General features: G+C 39.0%; 1 protein-coding gene across 1 annotated transcript in view; it reads right to left on the bottom strand.

The window, feature by feature from the left end:
- Window positions 1-11,154: 11,154 nt before the first annotated feature.
- The window catches only part of phgdh (phosphoglycerate dehydrogenase), a 36,961-nt gene continuing 20,689 nt past the window's right edge, over window positions 11,155-27,426 (bottom strand). The window contains exons 8-12 of the mRNA XM_073047250.1: window positions 24,591-24,743; window positions 23,827-23,965; window positions 17,621-17,748; window positions 15,345-15,570; window positions 11,155-11,632 (exon numbers count right to left, since the gene is read on the bottom strand). Of these exons, the coding sequence (XP_072903351.1) occupies window positions 11,478-11,632; window positions 15,345-15,570; window positions 17,621-17,748; window positions 23,827-23,965; window positions 24,591-24,743 (801 nt within the window). The 3' untranslated portion in view covers window positions 11,155-11,477. The remainder of the gene's footprint in view (window positions 11,633-15,344; window positions 15,571-17,620; window positions 17,749-23,826; window positions 23,966-24,590; window positions 24,744-27,426) is intronic.

The raw sequence follows: 27,426 nt of genomic DNA, 5'->3' as shown, positions 1-27,426 counted from the left end.
ACGTATCTCAGAACCTGAGGTTGTTTTCACAAGCGATATTGTGGAACTAACTGGCGGAATGATTTTCTAAACCTTTATTCCCTCGTGATTATGTCGAGTTCCATAGTTTAAACCACAACAATCGATTGTTACTCTGTAACAAATTCACCGAAGTTCACGTTTATTTATTAATACCCGACACCAAAATAAATTTGTCTTAATGATCATAACTCTAGGAGTATCAGAGTAAAGTTCTTTGAGGTGACTATTTAAACTTGTATTCAACAAACTGCTGTGGAAACGGAATGAACAGAGGTCGCTGTCTTCAAGTGAAATTCATCTTCTAGTTTAAAGGCCGCCCGAAAAAAATCACTGTCTCGATCTCTGCCATCAGAGTCACCGTTATAGAATTAAAGATTTAGCGTGTGGCCTTGGGGGTAGATAGGAACAACATGATATGAAATAAATATATTCAAGTATTCTGTCAAGCTGTTTGAGCGTGCAATGTAATTTATATTTTTATATCCGTTTAAGAAAAAACATAGTCATAGGGTGAACATCCTAGAAACATACCATACTCCAACTTCGATATAAAAACCTATAATAGAAGCATTCGGACCCGTGTTGGAGAATGACAAACTTCAAATGGAGAATCTTACTTCCAGACTTTCCAGACATTGGGAACATTATCCCTGTGTTTAGTCCTGTTAGAATTTTATAGGTTTCTCTGAGACCTTCTCCCAATCCTCTGAACTCAAATGAGCACGTTCCCAATTTCTCCCTATGTGTTAAGTCCTGCTAACCCAGGAATCAGTCCAGTAAGCTTAAGACAAGAACATCCTTTAGCAAATAAGGGGACTAATACTGTACACTAACCTCCAGATGGGAGGATTTACCAAGGCTCTGTACTGCTGCAACACCATGTCCTGGCTCTTGTACTCAACACTGCCTATAATTACACACTACAGTCTGGTCATTGGGGAACACAACTTCACATCTTTGATCTTCTGCCCATTCACCTATTAATGGGATTGATGGGAAGATCACAATGGGAAGATTTCTAATTAGAATTTCTGAATGTAGTACAAAAATGATATAAAGCAAATTTAATTTTTTTAAAAAAACAGATCTTTATCCAATTGGAAACAGATTTAAGCATTGGTCAGTTATTTTCTGCTAACTTAAGGCAAGACTTAGATTTTAGTGCATTTCACAATTTTCTTTGCACCTCCAACAACCAAATCACTGATGCATCTTAAGTGGAAGAGGTAAAAGCCAGAATGGCAGACACAGCATATTACAAACATAAAGAGGGGCAAAGCCTTGAGAAGATTTGATAGGGACAGTGTTAAAATTTGTCAGATATTTAACCAGAAGCCAAAATAAGTTGGGAAAAAACAGAAAGGTGAATGATGAAGACTTGGTAAGGGTTAGGATGTGAGAAGCAGAATTTTGATTGATACTGTGGTAAAAGAGAGTAGAAGCTAAGTCGATTAGCAATGTGTTAGAACGGTCAAGTCTGAAGAAAACAATGGCCTGGATATAGGGATTGGTAACTACAGCATCAAGTCCAAGCACAGAATGAGTGACAACATTGCTGAATACCTGTGCTCCATCCACAGTGGCCACCTTCAGCTCTCGTTTACAAGCCATTTCAACTCCTCTCTTCATATCATTTCCACTCACCCTCCAGCCTCTGTCACTATCTCCAGCCCGCCTTCCCTCACCTGGTTTCATCTGCCCATCAAACCCACCTCAAATGGATTCACCCATCATTTGTCTCATTTCCTTCAGTCCCTCTTTCACCTCACTATTTTAAATGGGCTATCTTCCCTTTATATTCTCAGCTCTGATGTAGGGTCACTGTCCAGAACAGCAACTATCTATTTGCCTCCACAAATATTACCAGACCTTCAGAGTTTCTCCAGTGAATTGACTTTTTCCCCTCAAGATCCCAGCATCTGCAGCCTCTTGTGTCTCTTTAATTATGATGAGATGGGAGAATATTGGGCAAAATGACTGTCTTGGAGATGACAGAAATATGTTGTGTTAGATCCATCTTTAGCCAAAATATGAAACCAAATTACAAATTATTTCAATGTTGAATATTGAAAATAAACATGAAGTAGCCATATTTCTTTTCATTTAATATATACATGAAAGCTGTACATTAACTATCAATTTCACAATTAATTAGCTATTGTGAATAAAGCATTCATGTACTTCGCTTTCTAATTTAATCAAGATGGTATTAGCATAGATTAAATTACTGAACAGCAAGACTGAATTAGATTAACAAGTACTTCACCTGAAAAACTGGTGTAGTTAATTTGGCTTTACAGTGGAAACCTTTTGGAACTCTCATTTTGCTGTTAAGCATAATAAGATATGTGAGATGCAATAACAAAAGATGGACAGTTATGCAAATCTGTAGTACAACCTGAACCTACAGCTGATGTCACAATGCCACATCCTCTAACAATTTAAATGAATGGAGGGAGCCTTTGTTAAAAGTTTCAATATAATTGCAGCAATAGGATATTGTTACATTCTATTAGGCTATAAGTAAAATTGGATCAAATGCACAATTTTAATTATGGCAAACTGTCAACAATAGTCATCATAAATGAGCAAAATTGACAGCACTGTCTAAAGCAGAAGTCTGGAAGCGACTGTGCTTTTCTGCTCCTTCAAAAATTGTGCTGTTAAAATTAACCTAGAGGCAAATGTTAAAATCATTGACTTGATCTGACTTTCATTATTAACTACTCTCCAGCAAGTATTTCATTGTAAACATCTTTGAGAAACACAAGCCTTGCTGAATGAGGTATGCTGAGATTTTTGAATAGCTTAAGTCACAATTATTGCTGAACAACGTACTACCTGTCTCAGAAAAATATTTTTATGTGGAGTCAATAGTAATTTCAGCATTATACTTCCAAATTTGTTTTCTATGTTAAATTCCATATTTATGGTATATGCATGAACTGATCTTTCACTTTCTGTAAAGCGTTTTTAAAAAACGTAGTTGTTAAATCTCTGTTCAACCTGTTTCACGACATTACTGTGTTACGTACCCCGTAACTGGGTCACTTACCAGCAAAGATAGAGAGGTCCGTTGAAGTCTGATGGTACTATTTTTAACAGTATTTATTGATAGAAATACACAAAAATAATATCAATGCAAACACACAGATAATATACATCATCAATACTAAATCTAAAAGCGCGGGTATAATCATAATCAATAAGAAATAAGCAGTATCGTTGTCTAGGGGATAATGAATTGTCCGATGGAAATATATAGTTCGTTCAGTTCATACAGGCTGCAGCCATTGGGGACCCTGTGTGGCAATTGTTGGAGAGAGAGACGGGTTAAAACTTGCCCATTCCATTTATGATGTCAATCCTTCGAGAGTCGTTGAGAGTTGAGTTCCCCGTTGTTAGCTAAAAACCGTTTTTCCGTGGCAAAGGTCAGGACGCACGTGGCCTTCCACCGGCTTTCGCTATTACGGGATCACTAGCGTTTCTTCTGGTGCGTCTGAGGGGCTGTTCCCACAGACCCTCTTTTTATCCTGACTCACAGGGTCTCAGGTGTCAATCAGGTTAGGATGATGCAATCCCTCCACCAACCTCCTCCTTGGTTCATTGCCTGGGGCTTTGATTGCATCGTACAGGATGCAATACACAAGTCCGTCTCCAAGAGACAATAGCCGGTATCAATGGGTCCGCCTTTCGGAGGCCAGGACACAGTCCAACCCTTTTGTGGATTCTGCATGTCTTTCTCTCATTTCCTGTGTCCCCTGAACTGACTTAATAGTGATCTTGCGATTCTCACAAAGGAGGGGGCTACCCCGCATCCTTCGGCCCCTCAGAGCTGTGGCACATTCATAACAACTGTAAATGGCAGAGAGCCATCTGTTAAAAAATTAACATTTAGAAACGCAAAGTTCCACTAACAGAGAATGCAAAATATTTCTGAGCAGATTGCTTTGATGTCAGTGCCACTATTGATAGAAAAATCTTTATTTACATAAAACGGGTGAGAGTTAGGAAAATGAAATTAATTTGGATAAGATGAATGCACTTTGAATCAGAAATGTAATGGATGAGTAGCTATTGAATGGCTTAAGCGGGTGTAACTCTTGCCTTTGGTACAAAGTTTAGTGGGTTAGGTCCCAGAAGAGTGATTAGCAATTAAAAATCAGGTGTGCAAAGTATTCAGTGATGAGGCAGTACTGTGTTATGAGAAGCACAGTCTAACAGATAATTGGCAAAAACAAATCCTGTTTCTCTGAAAATTGACATAGGAGTCAGATGGTATTATTTCAAAAAGCATAAATGTATTTGGTACTCTGCTTAATATTCATACCTTATACAGTATTACTATGCACTCATATCATAATACTGTGTGGGATTTTTGGAAAATATCAACCATATTTCCCGCAAGTTACAGGTCTAATAATCACAAACCTGAACTATTACTCTAGAACATGATGTAAACTTAAAAGACCATGGTAGGTGGAAAATTCAAGATAATAAAATAAAATCTGCAACAAATAGCTTGCATCAATATTGGTGACAATTAAATTGCTTGGCTGTTACCAAATCCCATCCAGTTTATAAATGAAAAGAAAATCTTTAAATATTAACAGCTTTGGTCAACTGTAACTCTAGCTCCACAGATCTTTAAAATGGTCTAGCGAGTTTCTTAATTCAGGGCGTTTGGAGTTGAACAACATATGCCTGCAAGACAGCAGCTCCCAGATCTATTAACAAATAAATGTTAAAAAAACACAATGGCCAGTTTTAAAGATACTCCTTCAACTTCTAATATCCAAACACCTATAGAAATAAGGATTTTTTGTGTACAGTATTCACTGACTGCTTCCTTCGAGTACCATGATTGCTTTTGTTGCTCCTCTGGGTTCCATGTGACATTATACTTAGTTATCAGGGGGCAGGTATTACTGTGTGGGTGCCTTTTTAAAGGAATCCTGCAGACCACAATGAAATTCGAACAATGACTGGTGTTAATCGGTGGAAAAGGGTCAACTTTAAGTGTTTGGGTATCAGCATCTCAGAAGATCTGTCCTGGGCCGAACAATCATGAAGACAGCATGCCAGCAGCTCTGTTAGGAGCTTGAGATTTGGTTTATCACCTCAAGATTCTTGCAAATTTCTATAGATCTACTGTGGAGAGCATTTTGAGTTGATGCATCAAAGCCTGGTATGAAACCTCCAAAGCACAGGATTTTAAGAAGCTGTAGAGGGTTGTAAACTCAGGCAGCTCCATCACAGGTAAAAGCCTCTCCATTATCAAGGACATCTCAAGCAGCAGTGGCTCAAGAAGGCAGCGCCCATCATTAACCTCAGTATGTGCGGTTGGGAGACTGTAGGTCTGACACGGTGGTCAGCAGCACAGGAGCGCCGCAGGGAACCGTACTCTGTCCGGTCCTGTTCACCCTGTACACATCAGACTTCCAATATAACTCGGAGTCCTGCCATGTGCAGAAGTTTGCTGATGACACGGCCATAGTGGGGTGTGTCAGGAATGGACAGGAGGAGGAGTATAGGAAACTGATACAGGACTTTGTGATATGGTGCAACTCAAACTACCTGCGTCTCAATATCACCAAGACCAAGGAGATGGTGGTGGACTTTAGGAGATCTAGGCCTCATATGGAGCCAGTGATCATTAATGGAGAATGTGTGGAGCAGGTTAAGACCTACAAGTATCTGGGAGTACAGTTAGACGAGAAGCTAGACTGGACTGCCAACACAGATGCCTTGTGCAGGAAGGCACAGAGTCGACTGTACTTCCTTAGAAGGTTGGCGTCATTCAATGTCTGTAGTGAGATGCTGAAGATGTTCTATAGGTCAGTTGTGGAGAGCGCCCTCTTCTTTGTGGTGGCGTGTTGGGGAGGAAGCATTAAGAAGAGGGACGCCTCACGTCTTAATAAGCTGGTAAGGAAGGCGGGCTCTGTCGTGGGCAAAGTACTGGAGAGTTTAACATCGGTAGCTGAGTGAAGGGCGCTGAGTAGGCTACGGTCAATTATGGAAAACTCTGAACATCCTCTACATAGCACCATCCAGAGACAGAGAAGCAGTTTCAGCGACAGGTTACTATCGATGCAATGCTCCTCAGACAGGATGAAGAGGTCAATACTCCCCAATGCCATTAGGCTTTACAATTCAACCGCCAGGTCTTAAGAACTTTTTAAAGCTATTATTAATGCTTTTTGAGATAGTGATTTAGATGCATATCATATTTTTTACTGAGTTAAGTATTGTAAGTAATTAGTTTTGCTACAACAAGTGTATGGGACATTGGAAAAAAAAGTTGAATTTCCCCATGGGGATGAATAAAGTATCTATCTATCTATCTAACGATCCTCACTTTCTCACTACTACAATCAGAGAGGAGGTACGGGAGCCTGATGACTCACACTCAACATTTTTAGGAACAGCTTCTTCATCTCTGCCATCAGATTTTTGTATGGTCCATGAACATTATCTCATTACTCCCTTTTTTTACATTATTTATTTTGTAATTTATAGTCATTTTTGTCTTTGCATAACAACAAATTTCACATCATACAAGACAATGATAATAAACTTGATTCTGATTTTAACTTGACTTTGATATTCTCTAGAGTATTATGCCAAAGGTTACACCTATTAGTGCTCCAAATATTACATGCAGGACTATACCTACATATGAAATAGGAGCATCAGCAGGTGATCCAACCTTGTATGCCTACACTTCCATTCAATAATAAAGTATTATTAAACCTTTAGGCTTAATTTCATTTTCCTGTCTGTTTCCCATAAATCCTGATTCAACTTTAGCCTAAAAATCTTTCAGCCTTCGACATACTGAATGAACCTTCCAATTTAGAATTGGAATATACCAGAGCTCGAGGGTTGGAGTTCTGGGGACATAACTTAAGATCAAAGTCCAAAAGGTTGAAGACAACTTCAGTGAGTCTGGAAGTTGAGGTCTGATTGCCAAAGCCCTGGGACCTATGTGTCCACTGGGGAAGTCAGATCCCTGATGTCTGCAGGGTCACTGGAGGCTGGAGGCAGCCTATTCTGGGGTTGGCGGACTGTCTGTGTGTGAGCAGGTGGGTGGCTGGGAGGGAGGAAAGAGCCTTGTTTTTCTGTTGTAGCACATATTGTTCTGCTGAACATTGTAGGCATGCTATGTTGACACTGGAATATGTGGTGATATTTTCAGGCTGCCCCAGTGTATCCCTATGTCTAAATGTTCACGCAAACAGTGCATTCCACTGTATGCTTTGATGTACATGTGATAAATAAGTGAATCAAAATCTGCAATATTATAACCAGTTATTTCACTATTTAAATTAAGGATTTGAATTTCCTATAAGCTTAAACCTAGGGCAAGTAATAAACATCTTACCTATATATACTTGTTCTACAGTAGCATGCATTGGCACAAAAATATAACAAGGTAAACCCATTCATGGATCTTTCCTGAAAAAGTCACGGGGAGCTCTCTTGAATTGTGGTAGTCTTTACAATGAAACATATCCCAGGATGTTTCTTCCTAAATTCCAAGTAACAAAGAGGAATAGAGACATACATCCAAAATGGCAGGAAATTTTGAGGCTAAAGATGTTCTTGTCACTAACTGCTCTTGGAGAAATAAGCGTTCAGTCATTGCTGGTCCCATCTGGACAAATGCTCAATAAATGCCATGAAAGCATCTGACAGCACCTGTTACAGCAGAGGTCACAATTTGGAGAAGGTGAGCTACTCATTGTAATTCCCAACAACTAGATGAACTTATGACAGTAAGTTCCCAAGCGTGCCCACAGGGTCAGGGATCAATCATGTCAGTTTTCATAGTGTTTATGGTGTATCTCCCTTCTTTGTGTGCTGAGTGACCCTAAAGAAAGAGCAACGTGTTGCCCAAGTATCCAATTGCAGGTTTAAAAATAGTGATTTTGAATAAGACCGTAATATCAAGTAAGTACTTTCTGGTGCTATATGGCAAAGTTATTCCCCACGGTAGGGGATTCTAGGATGAGGGGGCATGACTTCAGGACTGAAGGACGTCCTTTTAGAACTGAGGTGCAGAGGAATTACTTCAGTCAGACGGTGGTAAATCTGTGGAATTTGTTACCACGGGTGGCTGTGGAGGCCGGGTCATTGGGTGTATTTAAGGCAGAGATAGATGGGTTCTTGATTAGCCAGGGCATCAAAGGGTGTGGGGTGAAAGCAGGGGAATGAGGATGACGGGAAGAATTGGATCAGCCCATGATTGAATGGTGGAGCAGATTTGATAGGCTGAATGGCCTACTTCTGCTCCTATATCTTACGATCTTATGGTGCAATTACTATCATCCGATATTTTTGAATGGCCGTATTTTAGCTACAAGATTTGCTTCTGTGAAAATGATTTGCAGGAGACTCTGAACAACAATTCAGGTAGCTATTTAACTCACTGTCAGTCGCAAATTAACACTCATATTGAAGCTGGTGTTTCAATTTGCTTTATAAAATACTTTACTGGAAGTGCTTATGTGACTTAACCCTGGTTTACTGCAAAGTAGTTTTCAGCTGATGAGGCATCTTTGAAGTGTAATTACTATGGAAATCTATGAAATGTGACATGCAATTTAGATAGAGCAAACTCACACAAACAGGAATGAAATTATGAATAATAAATATATCTGGGTGTTTTTGAGAGGGATAATTATTAGCTGACATGCCACAACCCCATGAGTCTGGGCTATTTTATTTTCACCCATGAGCACTATGCTTTGAAGATAGGGACAACATTCTTTCAGCACAGAAATGAGAATTCAGCCTTAATTTTTTTAAAAAAATTCAAACTGCAAGAATGTGGCTTGAACCTCAACTCAAATTAAATTTAAAAGTGTCCACACTGAGTTGAGTTTTATGGTACACATTTACTCTTGTGTATTATGTAAACACATCTTAAACCTGACTGGCAAAAGCTGGAAATCAAGTAAATGAATTTGTATCAAAACACTTTCAGATTAGAAAAGACTAAATTGTTACCCATTTACCCTCTCCAGGAATGACACAAAAGTAAAATAAAAAACTAAATAATTGCTTTGCAAAACAGAGAGATCAGAGTAATGAGCTACAATATTTCAAACAGTATTACTTCAGCATAAATTTATTGATGAATGTCAATTATTGCTGAAACAATGATAATTTTTCAAAGGTCAAAAATAAAAACAGAAAAGTACTGAAAATGCTCAGTCGGTTAACTATATTTGTGGAGAGAACAGTTAATATTTCAGGCTGATGATCTTTCATTTGGCAAATATAATTCATGGAAACCTGACTCTGCTAAATTGCAGTGACAAGTGTCACAATGTGGTCTTGTTATTCATTGTGTTGGACTCCTTGCTGGCTCTTGACCTTTGTGAGTTGTGGCAATATCACATTTGAGACTGGGTGCGGACCGGCACTGGTCAAATTTTACACACACACACACACACACACACACACACACACACACACACACACACACACACACACACACACACACACACACACACACACACACACACACACACACACACACACACACACACACACACACACACACACACACACACACACACACACACACACACACACACACACACACACACACACACACACACACACACACACACACACACACACACACACACACACACACACACACACACACACACACACACACACACACACACACACACACACACACACACACACACACACACACACACACACACACACACACACACACACACACACACACACACACACACACACACACACACACACACACACACACACACACACACACACACACACACACACACACACACACACACACACACACACACACACACACACACACACACACACACACACACACACACACACACACACACACACACACACACACACACACACACACACACACACACACACACACACACACACACACACACACACACACACACACACACACACACACACACACACACACACACACACACACACACACACACACACACACACACACACACACACACACACACACACACACACACACACACACACACACACACACACACACACACACACACACACACACACACACACACACACACACACACACACACACACACACACACACACACACACACACACACACACACACACACACACACACACACACACACACACACACACACACACACACACACACACACACACACACACACACACACACACACACACACACACACACACACACACACACACACACACACACACACACACACACACACACACACACACACACACACACACACACACACACACACACACACACACACACACACACACACACACACACACACACACACACACACACACACACACACACACACACACACACACACACAGTTAGCGGAACTCAGCAGGTCAGGCAGTACCTTAGCTATGTTATCTGCAGTGTGGTGGTGTGGTTTACTAAAACAAAAGTGCAGATGTTTTGATGGAGAACATTTTGTTATTAATATTCTATCTAATGGGAACACAGGTAACAACCCTGTTATTGGGGAGGGGTGGTTGCGTTCCAATAAAGTAATCCGTATCACAATGTTCTATAGTTTGAAGCCACTTCATTTGCAAGTGTCAAGAAACACAAGTTGAAAATAATTTTGTGTATTTACATTTTTTCTTCCCCCAAATAAATCCCAAGAACCAATTTTATTCCATATCTCAAGTTTTTTGAGTAGAGGTTTGTGAATTATGTAAGAGTGAATTTCCATAACCCTAATGGTCATAATATGGGGGTTATCTGTACTTATGCTCAGCATCAGTATAATTATTCAAAGTCATTGTGATCCTGAACAAAGTTGTTCCAAAGTTCTAGAAACTTAAACTTCTGGCTTGATACTGTTGAACTGTTTCTTCTCTTTTGACAAGTCCTTATGCCAGTATTCTCTGCACAGATGAGGACTGTTGGTCACAATTACTATTAAAGGTGGGAATGCCAAGGTAACAAATCTAATGATGTGAATAGTCATAAGATAGTTGACTTGCCATGGGATCTTCTCAGCCTTCTATGTGGTGTGAGAGGAAATATTAATACTTTCAGTTCAAGAGCAGTTACTCAATCATACTTTATTTGCCTGTCACCAAGAAACAAGTCATTGTTCGATGATGTAACAGATAGAGTTTTGAACATACAGCCTGACATGTTGCAACCTTTGAGCATTTTCTGCTTTTATGTTAACGGCAGAGGCGTATTACTGAAAAAAATCTCATGCACTGGCTTCTGTTTACATTAGCTTATTAGTCATTTTGTCAATTTAATCAGTACTATTGAAAAAGGCACCATTATTACAGTAAATTCAAACCATACACCACCTTCTCTGGTCAATTTGACTTCTAAATTTTGATGCTTTTTTTCTAAATGAAGAACATGCTATTCATATTGTCAGCTGCATTGATACCTTCACATAATGCTCAAGAAGATTCAAATCTACTAACAATGAAGTAATTCTCATAATGCACCACTGGTGTCCTTCTACAGCAGTTGTAACATTGTATGATTCAATCTGAATTCCAGCTGAAGCCAGCACACCTGAGGAAAAAGCCACAATTATAAAATTAACCAGAATAATTTACAATTCATTGTCAATGGGTAGCTTTGAATCAATGTCTATTACATATAGAAAACACAAAGATCATCAGTATTTCTTATAAAATTCCAGTGCACAATATTGAGAAGAAAAGATATCTAGAGAAGAAAATTCACTGTTTTGATTAACAATGGTTCAGATAGCATAAAATAAAATAAAAACTGAAGATTTAGGTGCAGAGATTAGTGTGCATAATTTTGAAAAAAGTATTCTTTATAAGCTTTACAAAAATTTTAAGACAATATAACTAAGTATTGGACAACATTTTTATTTTAATTTTCAATATATCTAAAAAAGGATCAGATTTAATATCACCAGCATGTGTCATGAAATTGTTAACTTTACGGCAGCAGTCCAATGATAAATAAATGTTTAGAAAAAAATACCAAATTACAGTAAATAGATATGTCTATTAAGTAGTTAAGCTAAAATAAGTAGTGCAGAAAAACCAGAAATAAAAATCATGCAAGGTCAGTAGGCAAAAGAAGAGGATCAATTAACTACTCTGATTAATGAGTCATTTAGGAATTGAAAGCAGTGAATAAATGGAAAAGGTTATATGGGACATTGCAGTGGTGTTCAAAGCAACAACCTGCATTTACACTGGGGGAGTGAACTGATGGAAGATGCAAAGGATTTTTTTTTAAACTAGAAGCATATTGACTATTATAATATAATGAAAAACAATTAAGTAAATAATCAATTTTTTACTGTTATTTGTTGCTAGATAATTTATGGTCAAGATCCCAGAAAAACATTACTGTTTTATCTCAAAGTAACAAGCCTGTTACCTTTTAGTTCACCTGGGAGCAAACACTGCACCTCTTTACAAATTTTTCATATCATATCACATGCAGCTCATCTTTACAACTCCAATGAAACTATCAGTGGGGATTGTCCACCTGAATCCAAGAATCTCCACCAAAATGTGCTACTGAATCAAAATGTTCACACAGGCATTGGCCAATTATGTAAATACGCTTATTTGGTAAACGCAGTGCTATGCGTAAGGAGGGAACATAAAAATAAGCATATAAATAGTGGCATTTATAAAATGCCCTTCATATCGTAAAGTTTTCATAGAAGATCTCACAGTTGTGTCTAACTCAAATAAAGTGATATGTGAAAATCTTGATGATTCAACATTTGGTTCACAAACTCATCAAGGTCTAGGTTCCCACACACCCTTGAAATTTACTAGGTTCACAGGAGAATTTACTATAAATTGTGTAAAATCTTAAAAATATATATTGATTGGGTTATAAATGCCCAATTTATGGACACCTCTATCTCTGATCAAGCTTCCATTGTGTTATTAAATTCGAAAGGTCGATGTACCTTTGTACGATGTGGTTAGCACAACGCTTTACAGTGCCAGTGACTATGGTTCAATTCCCGTCGCTGCCCGTAAGGAGTTTTTATGTTCTCCCCAAGATCGTATGGGTTTCCTCTGGGCACTCCGATTTCCACCCACAGTCCAAAGGTGTACTGGTTGGCAGGTTAATTGGTCATTGTGAATTGTCCCATGATTAGGCTAGTGCTAAATCAGGGGATTGCTGGGCGGTGCGGCTTGAAGGGACGGAAGAGCCTATTTCTTGCTGTATCTCCGTAAATAAATAAAGTATGTACATCCATTCATTACTACAAACAGCAGAACCAGATACCAACTCCCCCTTCCCTCTTTTTTTTAACTTGTTTTTTCTGATCAGTCTTCTGCACTTTTGATGCCCTGTCAACATGGAGGTATGGTAACTGTATAAAATGATTTTTGAGTATTGTCTGATTTATGGATAAGGTCGACTTATGGACGTTCAGAAAAACAGAGCCCTTTCAATAAGTGGGGACAGACTGCAATTAAAGGATGCTTGGGTATTAATAGGAATAACATCTAATTGTCCTGAAAATCTGCCACCACTGCACCACTGATGTGCGGAGTGTGTCTTTATTATTGCTGAATGCTGTTTTGAACCTCTTCAAGTTTCTATGCAACATTATTGATTTGTTTAGGTGTAGACTCTGAGATATACCAAAAGAGATAATGGATACAAGACAGAATAGGCCAGGAAGATTCAAATGTTGTATTAATGTTCAGAGGGATTATATGATAGTGCACAGAAACCACTGGAAGTGTATGGAGATACAGTAGGACAGATAGCAACATCTTTTATTTAAGGTGACTGGTGCAAGGAAGCTTTGTTGCAGTTGTACAAATCTTTTTGGACTCCTCTTCCTGGTATACTGCGTGCATTTCTAATCTTGATTCCATAGGGAACAATTCCCCGCCACGGAAATGATAGCAGCAACACAAGCTCATTGGAATAACCTTTACTGAGTTCGCACAGTTATAAATATAAGTCCTATCCAGGGTTCTACCCTGATATTAGTCTATCCATTTATTTGCCAGAACCATTACTTGGATTATCTCTTGCAATATAGTCTAACATGATGCAGGGAATGAGCTGGGATGGGAGAAAGGGTAGAGTGCGATTGGTTTGAAGAGGCATGACATAGAAAAGTGGAGTTGAGCCCTTCAAACGTCAGAAATGAAAAAAAAGAAACTTGTGGAAGCTTTAGGCTTTCAGGGTTGCTTTATAAACCCCTATTATTAAAAGGTGTGAAGAATATGCATGTTTTTTTCTAAGGAGCTGCTGCAAGTTAAGTGGGTAAAAGGTTTTGTCAACCATCAGTATTAAATGAAATTCTTGTTGTCAAACCAATTAGGGAATCAACAATTAAGCCTTGAGTTTGTAGAATCAGCTGGAATTGAAAACTGTCATATCACAGACCCAATGAAGATATTCTACAAACTCCAAATTTGTGATGCCAACTTCATTGCAAAGTGTTATATTACATGCCTACATTGGATTACAAATTGGACCAATGCTCAAATTTCCAATTATCAAAAGGTAATTTTACAGCCAACTCAGCCTTGAACAGATATCTCTGTCAACTTAGACAAGACCTTGGACAAATCTTTAGATGAGCTGAATGTTGCTTCTCTGATCCCTTACTGCTTTAAAAATGTTTTAGTACACTAGTTATCATTCTAAATAAAGTTACAAACTACAGTCATATTTTCATAAATATTCAAGGCTAATGTGAAGTGTGGGAAAAACAAGACTTGTAAATCAGCCTAGCTTCATGAATGAGAAATGAGAATTTCATAATCCACGTTCAGGTTCATGCAGTTTTTTGCTGAAGCAATCAAATTAACTCATGTCATAGACCAAATTAAGAGGTTTCGTGTTGTGAATTCAGCAATGTATCATGTGGTGTTATTATCCTCTGATTACTTTGGAGCTTGTAGAATTATTTGACCACTTGCTCTTTTTAAGAGTGAATCAAGGGATATGGGGTTAGTGCAGGAAAATTACTTTTGAGGTAAAAGATCAGACATGATCTTAATGATAGGCAGAACAAGCACCAGGGGCTGAATTATCTACTCCTGCTTCTGAAGTCCTTATGCAGTTTGGAGCTTTTGTATTTAATTGCAGCATTAATACAAAATGAAACTTGTACAAGTTGACTAATGACAAGCTGTTATGCAAAGGCATCATTTATTTAAACTCACTCCTATAATTAGTCTTCTCAAAGCAATGGAGATTTCAAATGATGATAAGAAATTGGCAATGCAAGAAATGCTGCTTCTTTTACCTGCAACAGATTGTAAAGCTTGAGGACATGGCTCAGCTTTGTAAATTAGCAAATTTCCACTGAGAGGAACTGCTTGCTTGAATGCTGCTCCATCAACTTCCAGAAGCACTGGAAGGTCAACTTGAATGGAACCCAGGAACTTATGGGAGGCACTAGAAGTAGTGATCTCCAATGCACATACATTAGTAGGGTCACCTAGAACTGCATCATCATGCTTGGCAATGACCTGTAAGAAAGAAGAATCTTTTAGATTATACTTTAATCAGGCTATTTTCAGGATTTAATGACCAATGATTAATGAGAGAAAAGACAAAATGCTGTAACCACTGAGGTCAGGCAGCACATGTGGAAGAAGAAGCTAGTTAACAAATCAGGTAGGAGACAGGACAGACAGAAAACAATTTGGTGCCAATTGCAGAGAAATTGGGAAAGGAATGTATAAAACAAAGGGAATAAATGCCAAACTCTCAATCTCACTAAGAAGAATAGACTGTAGTTTTGAGTAATGGACTCTTCTACAGATGCTGTCTATCTGTGCACCTTGTTGGATGTGCTGTAAGAACTGTTGGTGCTGAGATATTTGCAGGCTGACAATCCAATATTTAATCCTGGTCTTATTAGCTCTTGAAACCTCTCACCTGACTCTTAACCAATATTATGAAGCTCTTCCAATTCCACTATTTGTTCCTTTTCAAATATGGTTACTACTTTATCAATTAGCAATGCCATTGGTATGCCTGTGTTTATTATGGCAAAGGTGGGCAGCTATAAATGAACAAGTTTCTTTTTCTTGGGAATCTAAAAAAAAACAGATTTGTAATTCAGAAAAAGAAAGATAATACTTCGATAAATAAAGCTCACATGGAAAGACAATGTAAAATGTCATGAAATCCAGCTCCTCCTTTGTAAAAGTTGCAGCCTATTACAATGCAGCTTTTTTTTTGCAGGCATGGACAAAACAGATACATATTGGAAAAAATCTCTCCATCTAAATATTCAAAATAGTACCAGCAGGTTAATCGGCATATGTGGAGGCAAAATATGCAAGTCGATCTTTCAGGTCAAGTCTCTGCATCAAGACTCAGAGGGAAGAGGAAAGATTGACAGTACATAGCACTAAGAGGGGGATGGGATAGAAGCTGGTAGGATATAGGTGGAAGCAGATGGTTTGCATGCACACAGAGAGCAATCCTGTGTTGACAATGATTTGGTGCATATTTATATAATAACTTCATTACCATGGTATCAATAAAAACCTCTGGTATCTCTTATACGTGTTAGATTCTGATATTTTTAATCCAACATTCTTTCAGAAATCAGGAAAGAGGCAGAAAACTTAACACAAAGCACACTGCAGATGCAGTGGTCAAGCAACATGTACAACAAGCTGGAGGAACTCAGCAGGTTGGGCAGCATCTGTGGAAACGAGCAGTCAACGTTTCGGGCCGAGACCCTTCGTTCAGGCAGAAAACTTGTTGCTTCACAATTCTTTTATTAAGATTTAATAGAACAAAGAAACTTGGAAAAGAAGAGAAACAGTAGCAGAAGCTAGTACCAGAAGGGAGAGAATAGCAAAAAGAAAGATGTGCCTCCACATGACCAGCTCTTTTTATACCCATAGATAAGCAACATCCCATTCAAATCTGAAGAGTCAACCAATCAGATACCCCTTATTCAAATAATGCTGTACCAGAGAAGCTTCCAGAGCTTTCCAGAATCATGTAAATGTAATAACTTGGAGACATACTGAACAACTGTATATACATACTGTGACCACTAAACAGTTACATGTACATAAGTACCGGTAGTTATAAAAATACAAGCAGGTAATTAATTAAGCTGCAAAGAATATAACAATTAAACAGTCTAATCCAACAACATTCAGATGGTTATCATATGCTCTTTCAATCCTTTGCAATTCTGTTCCATGCAAATTGATATACTTGTATGTAAGCAGTAGGAAATGAAGCCATACTAAGCAGGAGTTACCTTCAAATACAAGGAAATTACTTCCCCAGATTTCACTATTGCACACTGCCCAATGTTCCATCCATCCCAAAGAAGTTTTTAGCAAATTTCATTAATGCTTGGAGGAACCACAGTATTCTTCACATCTCCAAGATTGCTTCACTACAAACTTCTCAAATCATGCACTAACCATAGCCAGTTTTCCCTTTCACCACAAGTAGCTGATATATAGAAGACTCTTCTATTAATTTTTAAAAAAAATTAGTTAATTAGAACAAATCTCACAAAAAAATCCCAAGACAACTTACAGTTAATCCTGCTTCTTTTGCAAGTAAAGATGCATTGATGAGGTTAACTTGGTTTTCCAAGTCTCCTTTAAGCAGCCCCAGAGTCACAGCTGAAGCAACACAATGCTCAGTATTTCTCAAAGACATACCTTAAAAACAAAACAAAAACTATAATATTTGAATATAGACTAGATTCCTTTCAATTTTATGGTCTCATGGTTTCAGCTCTGAATGACAATGGCTTTGAAGCAGTTTCCTCTTATGTTAAATATTTAGGAACTGTCATTTAGATTTGGAAGTCAAATAGAAATAGATAAAGTATATTGCCTCAACAGGTGTTCTTTTGTCCTATATTCAAATACTGTAAGTTCAATCAAATTTTTAAACAACATCTACTTTGTAGGAAATGTAGAAACATTGCTCCACATTACAGATCATTTTAATAATTTGCCTAAAAATTTGTTCCATATCATAAAGGAAATCTTTTCTCTGGAATTAGAATTATAGTTTGTTTTGAAACAGAACTCAGCCCACCAAGCCCATGCTAGCACTAACCTACATAGTCTTTGCTTCAAAAATTATTTCCCCCTTAAAAACGTATGCAATTCCCTTTCAAATTCCCCGATTAACTTTTTTCACCATCACTCTAATTACTTGATCACTTCAGATGCAGTTAAAATCTATGAATAGCTGTATTGCTATACAAGTGGCATCACAGGTAAATAGGGTCGTAAAAAGAGCTTTTGGCACATTGGCCTTCATAAATCAGAGTATTGAGCACAGAGTTTGGATGTTATGTTGAAGCTGTCTAAGAATTTGGTCAGGCCATATTTGCAGTATTACGTGCTGTTCTAGTCACCTACCTACAGGAAAGGTATCAATGAGATTGAAAGAGTACAGAGAATAATTACAAAAATTTTGCCAAGATCTGAGGATCTGCTTTATAGGGAAAGGTTGAATAAGTTAGGACTTTAGACCCTGGAGCATAAGCAAATGAGAGGAGATTTGATTGAGGTATACAAAATTATGAGGTGTACAGATATGGTAACTGCAAGTAAGCTTTTTCCACTGAGGCTGGCTGAGACTAGAACTAGAAGTCATGGGTTAAGGGTGAAAAGTGAAATATTTAAGGGAACCCGAGTGGAAACTTCTTCATTGAGAGGGTCATGTGAGAGTGGAACGGTCTGGCAGCACAAGAGGTGGATCTGGGCTCGATTGCAGCATTTAAGTTTGGATAACTACATGGATAGGAGGGGCATGGAGGTCGATGGCACTAGGTAGTTCAGCATGGACTAGTTGGGCCAAAGAGCCTGTTATTTTCTTTGCTGTAGCACTCTATAACTCTATCTAGAACAGCAAAGTCAGACATTCTGAAAATCAAATGACGTATTTTGTATTAAATATCAACAAAAGTTATTAAGACCATAAGATACAGGAGCAAAATTAGGCCATTTCACCATGGCTGATCCAATTTTTCTCTTAGCTTCAATCTCCTGCCTCATCTCTGCATGCCCTGACCAATCAAGAATCTATCAACCTCTGCTTAAATATACGTAAAGACTTGGCCTCCAGAGCTGCCTGTGGCAAAGAATTCCACATGTTCACAATTTGGTTAAACAAATTCCTCCTCATCTCCATTCTAAAAGGATGCCCTTATATTCTGAGACAATATCCTCTGGTCTTAAGACTCTCCCACCGTAGGAAACATCCTCTCCACATCCACTCTATCAAGGCCTTTCACTATTTGATAGGTTTCAATTAAGTCATGCCTCATTTTTCTGAATTCCAGTGATTACAGGCCCAGAGACATCAAATGCTCTTCATATGACAAGCTATTCAATCTTGGAATCATTTTTGTTAACCTCCTTTGAACCCTCTCCAGTTTCAGCACATCTTTTCAAAGGGGCCCAAAACTGCTCATAGTACTCCAAGTGAGGCCTCACCAGTGCTTTAAGTCTCAACATTACATCCTATAAAAATATTCTAGTCCTCTTGAAATGAATGATAACATTGCATTTGCCTTCCTCACCACAGTCTCAACCTGCCAACTAACCTTTAGGGAATCCTGCACAAGGACTCCCAAGTCTCCTTAAGCCTCAGTTTTTGCAATTTCTCTCCATTCAGAAAATAGTCTATTCTTTAATTTCTTCTACCAAAGTGCATGACCATAGACTTTCCGACACTGTATTCCATCTGCCATTTCTTTCCCCTTTCTTGTAATCTGTCTAAGTCCTTCTGTAGCCTCTCTACATCCTCAAACCAACCTGCCTCTTCACCCATCTTCATATCAGCAAATTTTGCAACAAAGCCATCAATTGCATCATCCAAATCACTGACATACAATTTTTTTTTATATCTATCTCCTGACTTGTGCTTTTTAATAACCTTTTTGCAGAGTTGCTTGGAGTATTCCTTTGTCTTCATGGTGTAGTTTTCACCAGGATACTGACTTAACAGCAGTTGGACTTTCCAGATCCAGGATGATTTCTACCATCAATTGAAACACTTTGATTGTACACAGTTATTTCCATTTAACTAATTATGTGACTTCTAAAACTAATTAGCTGAACCAGTGATGATTTGGTGTGTCATATTAAAGGGGGTGAATACTTATGCAATCAATTATTTACTGTTTTATATTTGTAATTATTTTTGATCATTTTGTAGAGATTGTTTTTCACTTTGACATGAAAGAATCTTTTCCTGTTGATAGTGTCAAAAAATTGCCAAATTAAATCCACTGTGATTCAATGTTGTAAAACAATGAAACATAATAACTTATGGGGTGGGAGGGTGGGTGAATAGTTTTTAATCGGCACTGCACAACGTAAAAAGAATTGGTCCCAACACAGACACCAGGGAACACTATTAGTCACTGACAGCCAACTAGAAATGCTCCCTTTATATTCCCACTCTTTGCCTCCTGCCAATCAGCCACCATTATCCATGCTTGAACCTTTACTGTTAATAACACAGGCTTGTAAGCTTGTTAAGCAGCCTCATGTGTGGCACCTTGTCAAAGGCTTTCTGAAAATCCAAGTATACCACATCAACTGATTCTCTTTTGTCTATCCTGCTTGTACTTCTTCAAAGAATCCCAACAGATTTGTCAGCCAAGATTTTCCCTTGAGGAAACCATGCTGACCATGGCCTATTTTATAATGTGCCTCCAAGTACCTTGAAACCACATCCTTAATAATCAGCTCCAACATCTTCCCAACCACTGAGGTTAGACTAACTGAGCCTATAGTTTCCTTTCTTCTGCCTCTTTTCCATTTGTAGAGTGGAGTGATTTTTGCAATTTTCCAGCCTTCCAGAAGCATTCCAGAATCAAGTGATTCTTGAAAGATCATGACAAATGCCTCCACAATCTCTTCAGCCACCTCTTTCAGAACCCTGGGGTGTACACCATCTGGTCCAGGTGACTTGTCTACCCTCAGACCTTTCAGTATCCCAAGAACCTTCTCTCTAGTTATGGTAATTTCATACACTTAATGACCCCTGACACCTGGAACTTCCACCATATTGCTAGTGTCTTCCACTGTGAAGACTGATGCAAAACACTTATTCAGCTCATTACTACTTCTGCAGCATAGTTTTCCAGCGGTCTAATATCCACTCTCGCCTCTCTTTTATACTTTATGTATCTGAAGAAACTTTTGGTATCCTCTTTAATATTTTTGGCTTGCTTTCTTTTGTATTCCATCTTTACCTACTTAATGACTTTTTTGGTTGCCTGTTGGTTTTAGAATTTTAGAAATCCTCTAATTTCCCACTGATTTATGCCCTCTCTTTGGCTTTAATGTTGGCTTTCACTTCTCTTGTTAACCACAGTTGTGTCATCTTGCCTTTAGAATACTTCTTCCATTTTGGGATGCATGTATCATTTGCCTTCTGAATTGCTATGGCTGCTCTGCTTGTTATCCCTGCCAGTGTTCTTTTCCGATCAATTCTGGCCACCTCCTCTCTCATGCCTCTGTAATTCCCTTTATGCCACTGTAATACAGATACATCTTACTTTCACTTCTCCTTCTTAAATTTAAGAGTGAATTCAATCATATTATGATCACTTGCCCCCAAGGGTTCTTTTACCATAACCTCTCTAATCAATTCTAGTGGACTCAACCACGAGCTGCTAGAAAAAGCCATCTTGTAGGTATCCCCCCCTGTAATCCAGCACCAAACTGGTTTTCCCAATCTACCTGCATATTGAAATCCTCCATGACTATTGTAACATTGACCTTTTAGCATGCATTTTCTAACTCCCGTTGTAATTTGTAGACCACAAATTTACTACTGGTTGAGGGTCTGTATACAACTCCCATCAGGGTCATTTTACCCTTGCAGTTCCTTAGCTCTATCCACAATGATCTAACAAATTCTGACCCCATGTCACCTCTTTCTAATGATCTGATTTCATTTTTTACCAACAGAGCAATGCCACCCCCACTGTCTTCCCACCTGTCATTTCGATACAATGTGTACGCTTGGACATTAAGCTCCCAGCTATAATCTTCTTTCAGTCTTGATTCAGCCTACAACATCATACATGCAAATCTGTAGCTGTGCTACAAGTTCATCTACTTTATTCTGTATACTGTGTGAATTCAAATATAACACCTTCAGTCCTGTATTTACTCTTTTTTCAATTTTGTCCTGCCTTTTACATTGCAATTCATCCTGTTGACTGCAATTTTGCCCTATCCACAACCTCTCCTCACTGCACATTGCCTGTCTGTTAACTAGCTACCTCATCTTCAACACTATCATCTGCCTTTCCTACAATACTGCTTGCATTAAAGTATACACAGCTCGGGATACTAGTCACACATGATAAACTTTCTGATTCCTAACTTTGTCTAAAGTCTTACCAACCTCTGCCTCCCCAACCTCTCTACTAACTGTTCTGGCACTCTGGCTCCCATGCCCCTGCAACCCTAGTTTAAACCCCACCATACAGCATTAACTAACTTCCACACCAGGATATTAGTTCCCCTCCAGTTTAGATGCAAACTGTCCCATCTGTACAGGTCTCACCTTCCCTGGAAGACAGCCCGATGATCCAAAAATCTTATGCCATCCCTCCTACATCAACTCCTTAGCCATGTATTAAACTGTATAATCTTCCTAATTCTAGCCTCACAAGCAAGAGAGATAGGTAGTAATCCTAAGATCACAACCCTGGAGGTCCTGCCCTTTGACTTAGCATCTCAAGAACCCCCTATGCAAAACCTCGTCACTCGTTCTACCCACGTCATGATCTCCTGGGTGTTCACCCACCCACTTGAGAATGCTGAGGACTTGATGGCAACATACCACCCGGGAATCCTGTTCTCTCTTACAGAACCTCCTGTCCCTTCCCTTAATGAATCCCCTATCATCACAGTATACTTCTTCTCCCCCACTTCCCTTCTGAGTCACAGAGCCAGAGAACTGGATACTGCTAGGCCAACCCCCCACATCCCTCTGTTGTGGAGGGGGATGGCCACAGGGGTATTCTACACTGGCTTCTTAACCCATTTTCCCTTTCTGACTGTCACCCAGCTTCTTGTGTCCTGCACCTTGGGTGTAACTACCTTTCTATATGTCCTATCACCCCTTCAGCCTGCTGAACGATTTAGAGTTCATCCAGTTCCAGCTCCTTAACACGGTTGGTTAGAAGCTGCAGTTGGATGCACTTCTCTCAGTTGCAGTCATCAGCGACACTGGGGGTATCACTGCCTTCCCACATCCCGCAAGAGGGACATTCAATTATCCTGCTTGACATCCTAACTGAGCAGTTATAAAGGAGGAAAGGAAAAAAAAACACCTAACCTTGAGCTTTTGCTTTCTTTAACCTTTTCTTTTACTTTCTCCGACTGAAGCTTCTCCTCGTTAAAGCCTCAAATCACCACTCTCTGTCTACTCAGATGACGGCCACTGCACTAACGGCCAAGGCGCTTGCCCCTGCCTTCCTTTAATTTGCTCCTGCTAATCAATCCCAAATGCTGAATAAATAAATTCCTTTTATTATGCTTGGAATCTGACCAAATCAAGCCTCAGAATCTCTAATTTGTATGGATAGATTTCTGAGTAACCTCATCACATTAGATTCCTCTAGATTCAATCCCTTCAAACAGCAACCAACCCCAGGAATCTGTCTCAGATATTAGGAGACTCTATCCCAGAAACACTAAAAAAAAATTCAAAACATGAAGAACAAGATTAGTCCAAATTGTGGCACTCACCTGCTGTTGCAACATGCACTTTTGTTTGACCATTTACTTGTCCAGTAAAAGCTTTTGCCACCATTCCCAGTGCTTCTCCAAGCTGGATCCAGGGTTTTGTTTCAGGAAACACAGCACATCTGAGAGCCTGGGCATTAATCTAACAGAGAACAAAAATTCCGACAACCAACCATACCAGTGAAACAGTAAATAGTTATTTACCCCCAAGAGGATCACAACCTTGTTGTGGTTTGGAGGCTCATGTGCCTCATTGACCCAGAGAATTATTTTGGCTGGAGTCAGGGCTTTATGCTTTGGCACTTGGTAGGGTCATCCATGCCAAATAGGTCCAAGAGTAGAGGACAGACTAAGAATGGACCACTGTTCCTCCAGGTTCAGGGGTTCTGCTCAGGGCAAACAACCTCGAAGGGTAAAACAAATTTGTTACAGAAACAGCAATGAAAGATCTTCTACATAGGAATTTGATGGTATTCCTGAGTCTCCTCCCAGGACTTGCATGACTGACAGTAAGTAAATAGTTATAGAAAATCTCTAAATTAAGCTTAGTTATATTTTACGGAACATGCAGAAGTTTACAAGGTCACATCAAATCATTTTTAATATTGTAAAGCTTAGCATAAATTTCCCAATTTGGTAGTAGCTCCAAATAATTGGTAACTGTTAGCATTGGTGTAACTTGGGTTTAGTATTAACCTGTTCTTTATAAGCATTTTGTTAGATGATCAATCTCAACCAGGTGAGAGAATTGCTGCAGAATTACGTACCGCTCCAACTAGTGAGCTGCCCTTCACCATGTCCACAATTTGAGCTGCAATATCCTTTCCACAGCGTTCCTGGGCTTCGTAGGTACTTGCACCTAGATGTGGACATGCTATTACATTTGGATGATTCACAAGACAGAGATTCTTGGGTGGTTCCTAAAAGCAATGCAAAATATGTAACACCAAAAAACAACTTCAAAACCTTTCATTTCTATTATTTGCCCATGAGATTGAATGAAATTATGACTACAATTTAAAAGCTGTCATGCACTCTGTTGACAAAGAACTCAAAGCTTTACAAGCTTAGTCTGGGAAAACAATGGTTAAACAATTGTTTAAATTTTGAGCTTCCCACTGTTCTGAGCTTTTTCTTTCAGTCATAACTTACCTAGTTAGCAACGGATTCGCACTTAGCACTTTTTATTAGCACTTTTCCCCAGACTTCAATTCACAAATTAATGCTTGCATGTTGAGAATTGTTTTTTTGAAATGTTTGCTACCCATACCTTCAACTCTTATTTTCTAAGCTTCCTTTGCCAACTCACCTCTTACGGCATTTAAGGTCAAGATTCTAGTTTTGCTGAACTTGAGATTTTCCCTAGAGGATCCTCTGGCAACTAGATCAGTCTTGCTGTAAATCAAATCCAAAGCAGTCTTTTCCCTGTATGTGACATTTGTTCAGCTGATGGAATTTGCCAGTATGATGATTAAACTCCTCCTTGATTACTGCATGATCTTTCAAAAATATTCATTTCTCAACTGATATTCTGTTCAACAATAAAGCGCATTTATGGAACTTTCAGAACACTCCCATCACAAGAAAATCTGCAGATGCTGGAAATCCAAGCAATACACACAAAATGCTGGAGGAACTCAGCAGGCCAGACAGCATCTATGGAAAAGAGTAAACTATCAACGTTTCGGGCCGAGACCCTTCATCTGGATGTCAATCCTAATGAAGGGCCCTGCCCGAAACATTGACAGTAGATGCCGCCAGCTGAATTCCTCCAGCATTTAGTGTGTTGCTCAGAACACAGTCTTCAGTGTTTTCTGTTCCTTTCAATTCCTCATCTCCATACAAATTGATTCCACTTCCTGGTGTCCTTAGTTAACATCTTTTCTCACTATACTCCTAATGTCATCTGTATTACAGCTTATACTCCTGCCACTCAACTACCTGTCTCCACTCCTAGAACACATAAGTCTGAGGGGTAATTTGATAAAGGGATATAACATTGACGGGTATAGATAGGGTAAATGCAAGCAGGATTTTTCTACTGAGGTTGGATGAGACTACAACTAGAGGTCATGGCTTACGTGCAAAAGCTGAAATGTTTAAGGGGAAACTTCTTCATGCAGAGGGTGGTGAAAGTAGGAATGAGCTGCCATCTCAAGTGGTGGATGTGATTTTGATTTCAATGTTTAGGAGGAGTTTGGATAATATACATGGATGGGATGGATATGAAGGGCTACAGTCCGGGAGCAGGTCGATGGGAGTAGGCAGTTCAGCATGGACTAGATGGGCCAAAGGGCCTGTTTCTGTGCTGCAGTTTTCCATGATTCCATTTTACCTCACTTTCCAAAATGTCAAATATCCTGGTGTTCGGTTACAGTATCTGTCTTTGTAATCTTGCAAAGGAATGCATGAATTAGCAGTCAAATCAAAACAAATTACTTTAATTTGTCCTTCCAATTCATCTAACCTGTGATTATTGTGAACTAAGTTTAAGACTTCACTTTTGACCATAGTTTGCTACTACTTGCCTCTGCACTAGTTATGCTTTTGAAAGGTCTGAAAGAATATCAAATGCAAACACATCGGTAATATGCTCTGTTCCTTTTTGTTACATTTCTGCTCATGATCTATGCTTTTACCTGATCCCTTTTAAAATAAATTTCCAATCTTCACCTCATCGGAACACTGCAACCTGGCTTATTTGCCCTCCACCCAAACCCCATCTACACAAGCTCATCTTCTATCCTGTCCTAGGTAGAACACTAGTATCAATCCAATTGAAGTGATATTCATCTCAATAGATCAGCTCTTTCCTCCTCCATTACTAATGGTGAACTGAAAACTTGTTGCTCTCAAATAGTTCAAAGTGACACATTTGGGTGGACAACACAGCCTTTGGGATAGGAATTCTGGATGCAGAAAACAATTCTATCCCATCTGCTTTATCCCCCTTCATTGACACACTCTTTTTCACAACAGCACCCCACCTCATTTCATTCCTGGGAATTCTCAGAGCCATCCTTGCAGATTTAGGTACCCTACAAACTGATCATCAAAACTGTGGGTTGGTTTCTCCAATATAAAGGAGGCCAGATTGGAAATTGGAAGTGCAAGTGAACTGTTACTTCAACTGGACAAAATATTTGGATTTCTGTTTAGTGGAATAGGAAGAGGCAGAAACACATTTCTTGAAGTTGCATAGGAAAGTGTGTTGAAAATAGGAGTAATTAGTGGATATGGAAAATTGAACCAGAGAATTCCAAGTGGAAATAACCTAGGAATGCTGAAAGAGGTGTGGAATAGGCTTCTGGTGTTGGAATCCCATTCAAGGTAACAGAGTTATGGTTTACTATCATTGAATGTGGAGGCCTTATGGGTTGGAAGGTAAAGACAAGGACAGTCCTATCAACTACTGTAACAGAAAAGGGTTAATGACGAGAAATGTTGATTCTATTTCCCTCTGTCCAAACAACTGACTGCTTCTGACATCTTCGTTTTGGATTTCCAACATTCAAACTTTTGTTTTACATTCAGTTCAACAACTGGTGCTTAAATCTAGGCTATCAATAAAGTCAAGAGCTGCAACTGATACTGCCAAATCAG

This window comes from Hemitrygon akajei, chromosome 5 (assembly GCF_048418815.1).
Source record: "Hemitrygon akajei chromosome 5, sHemAka1.3, whole genome shotgun sequence".
Lineage (NCBI taxonomy): Eukaryota > Metazoa > Chordata > Chondrichthyes > Myliobatiformes > Dasyatidae > Hemitrygon > Hemitrygon akajei.
Note: the sequence above shows the minus strand (reverse complement) of the source record. Positions and strands in the feature narration are given on the sequence as shown.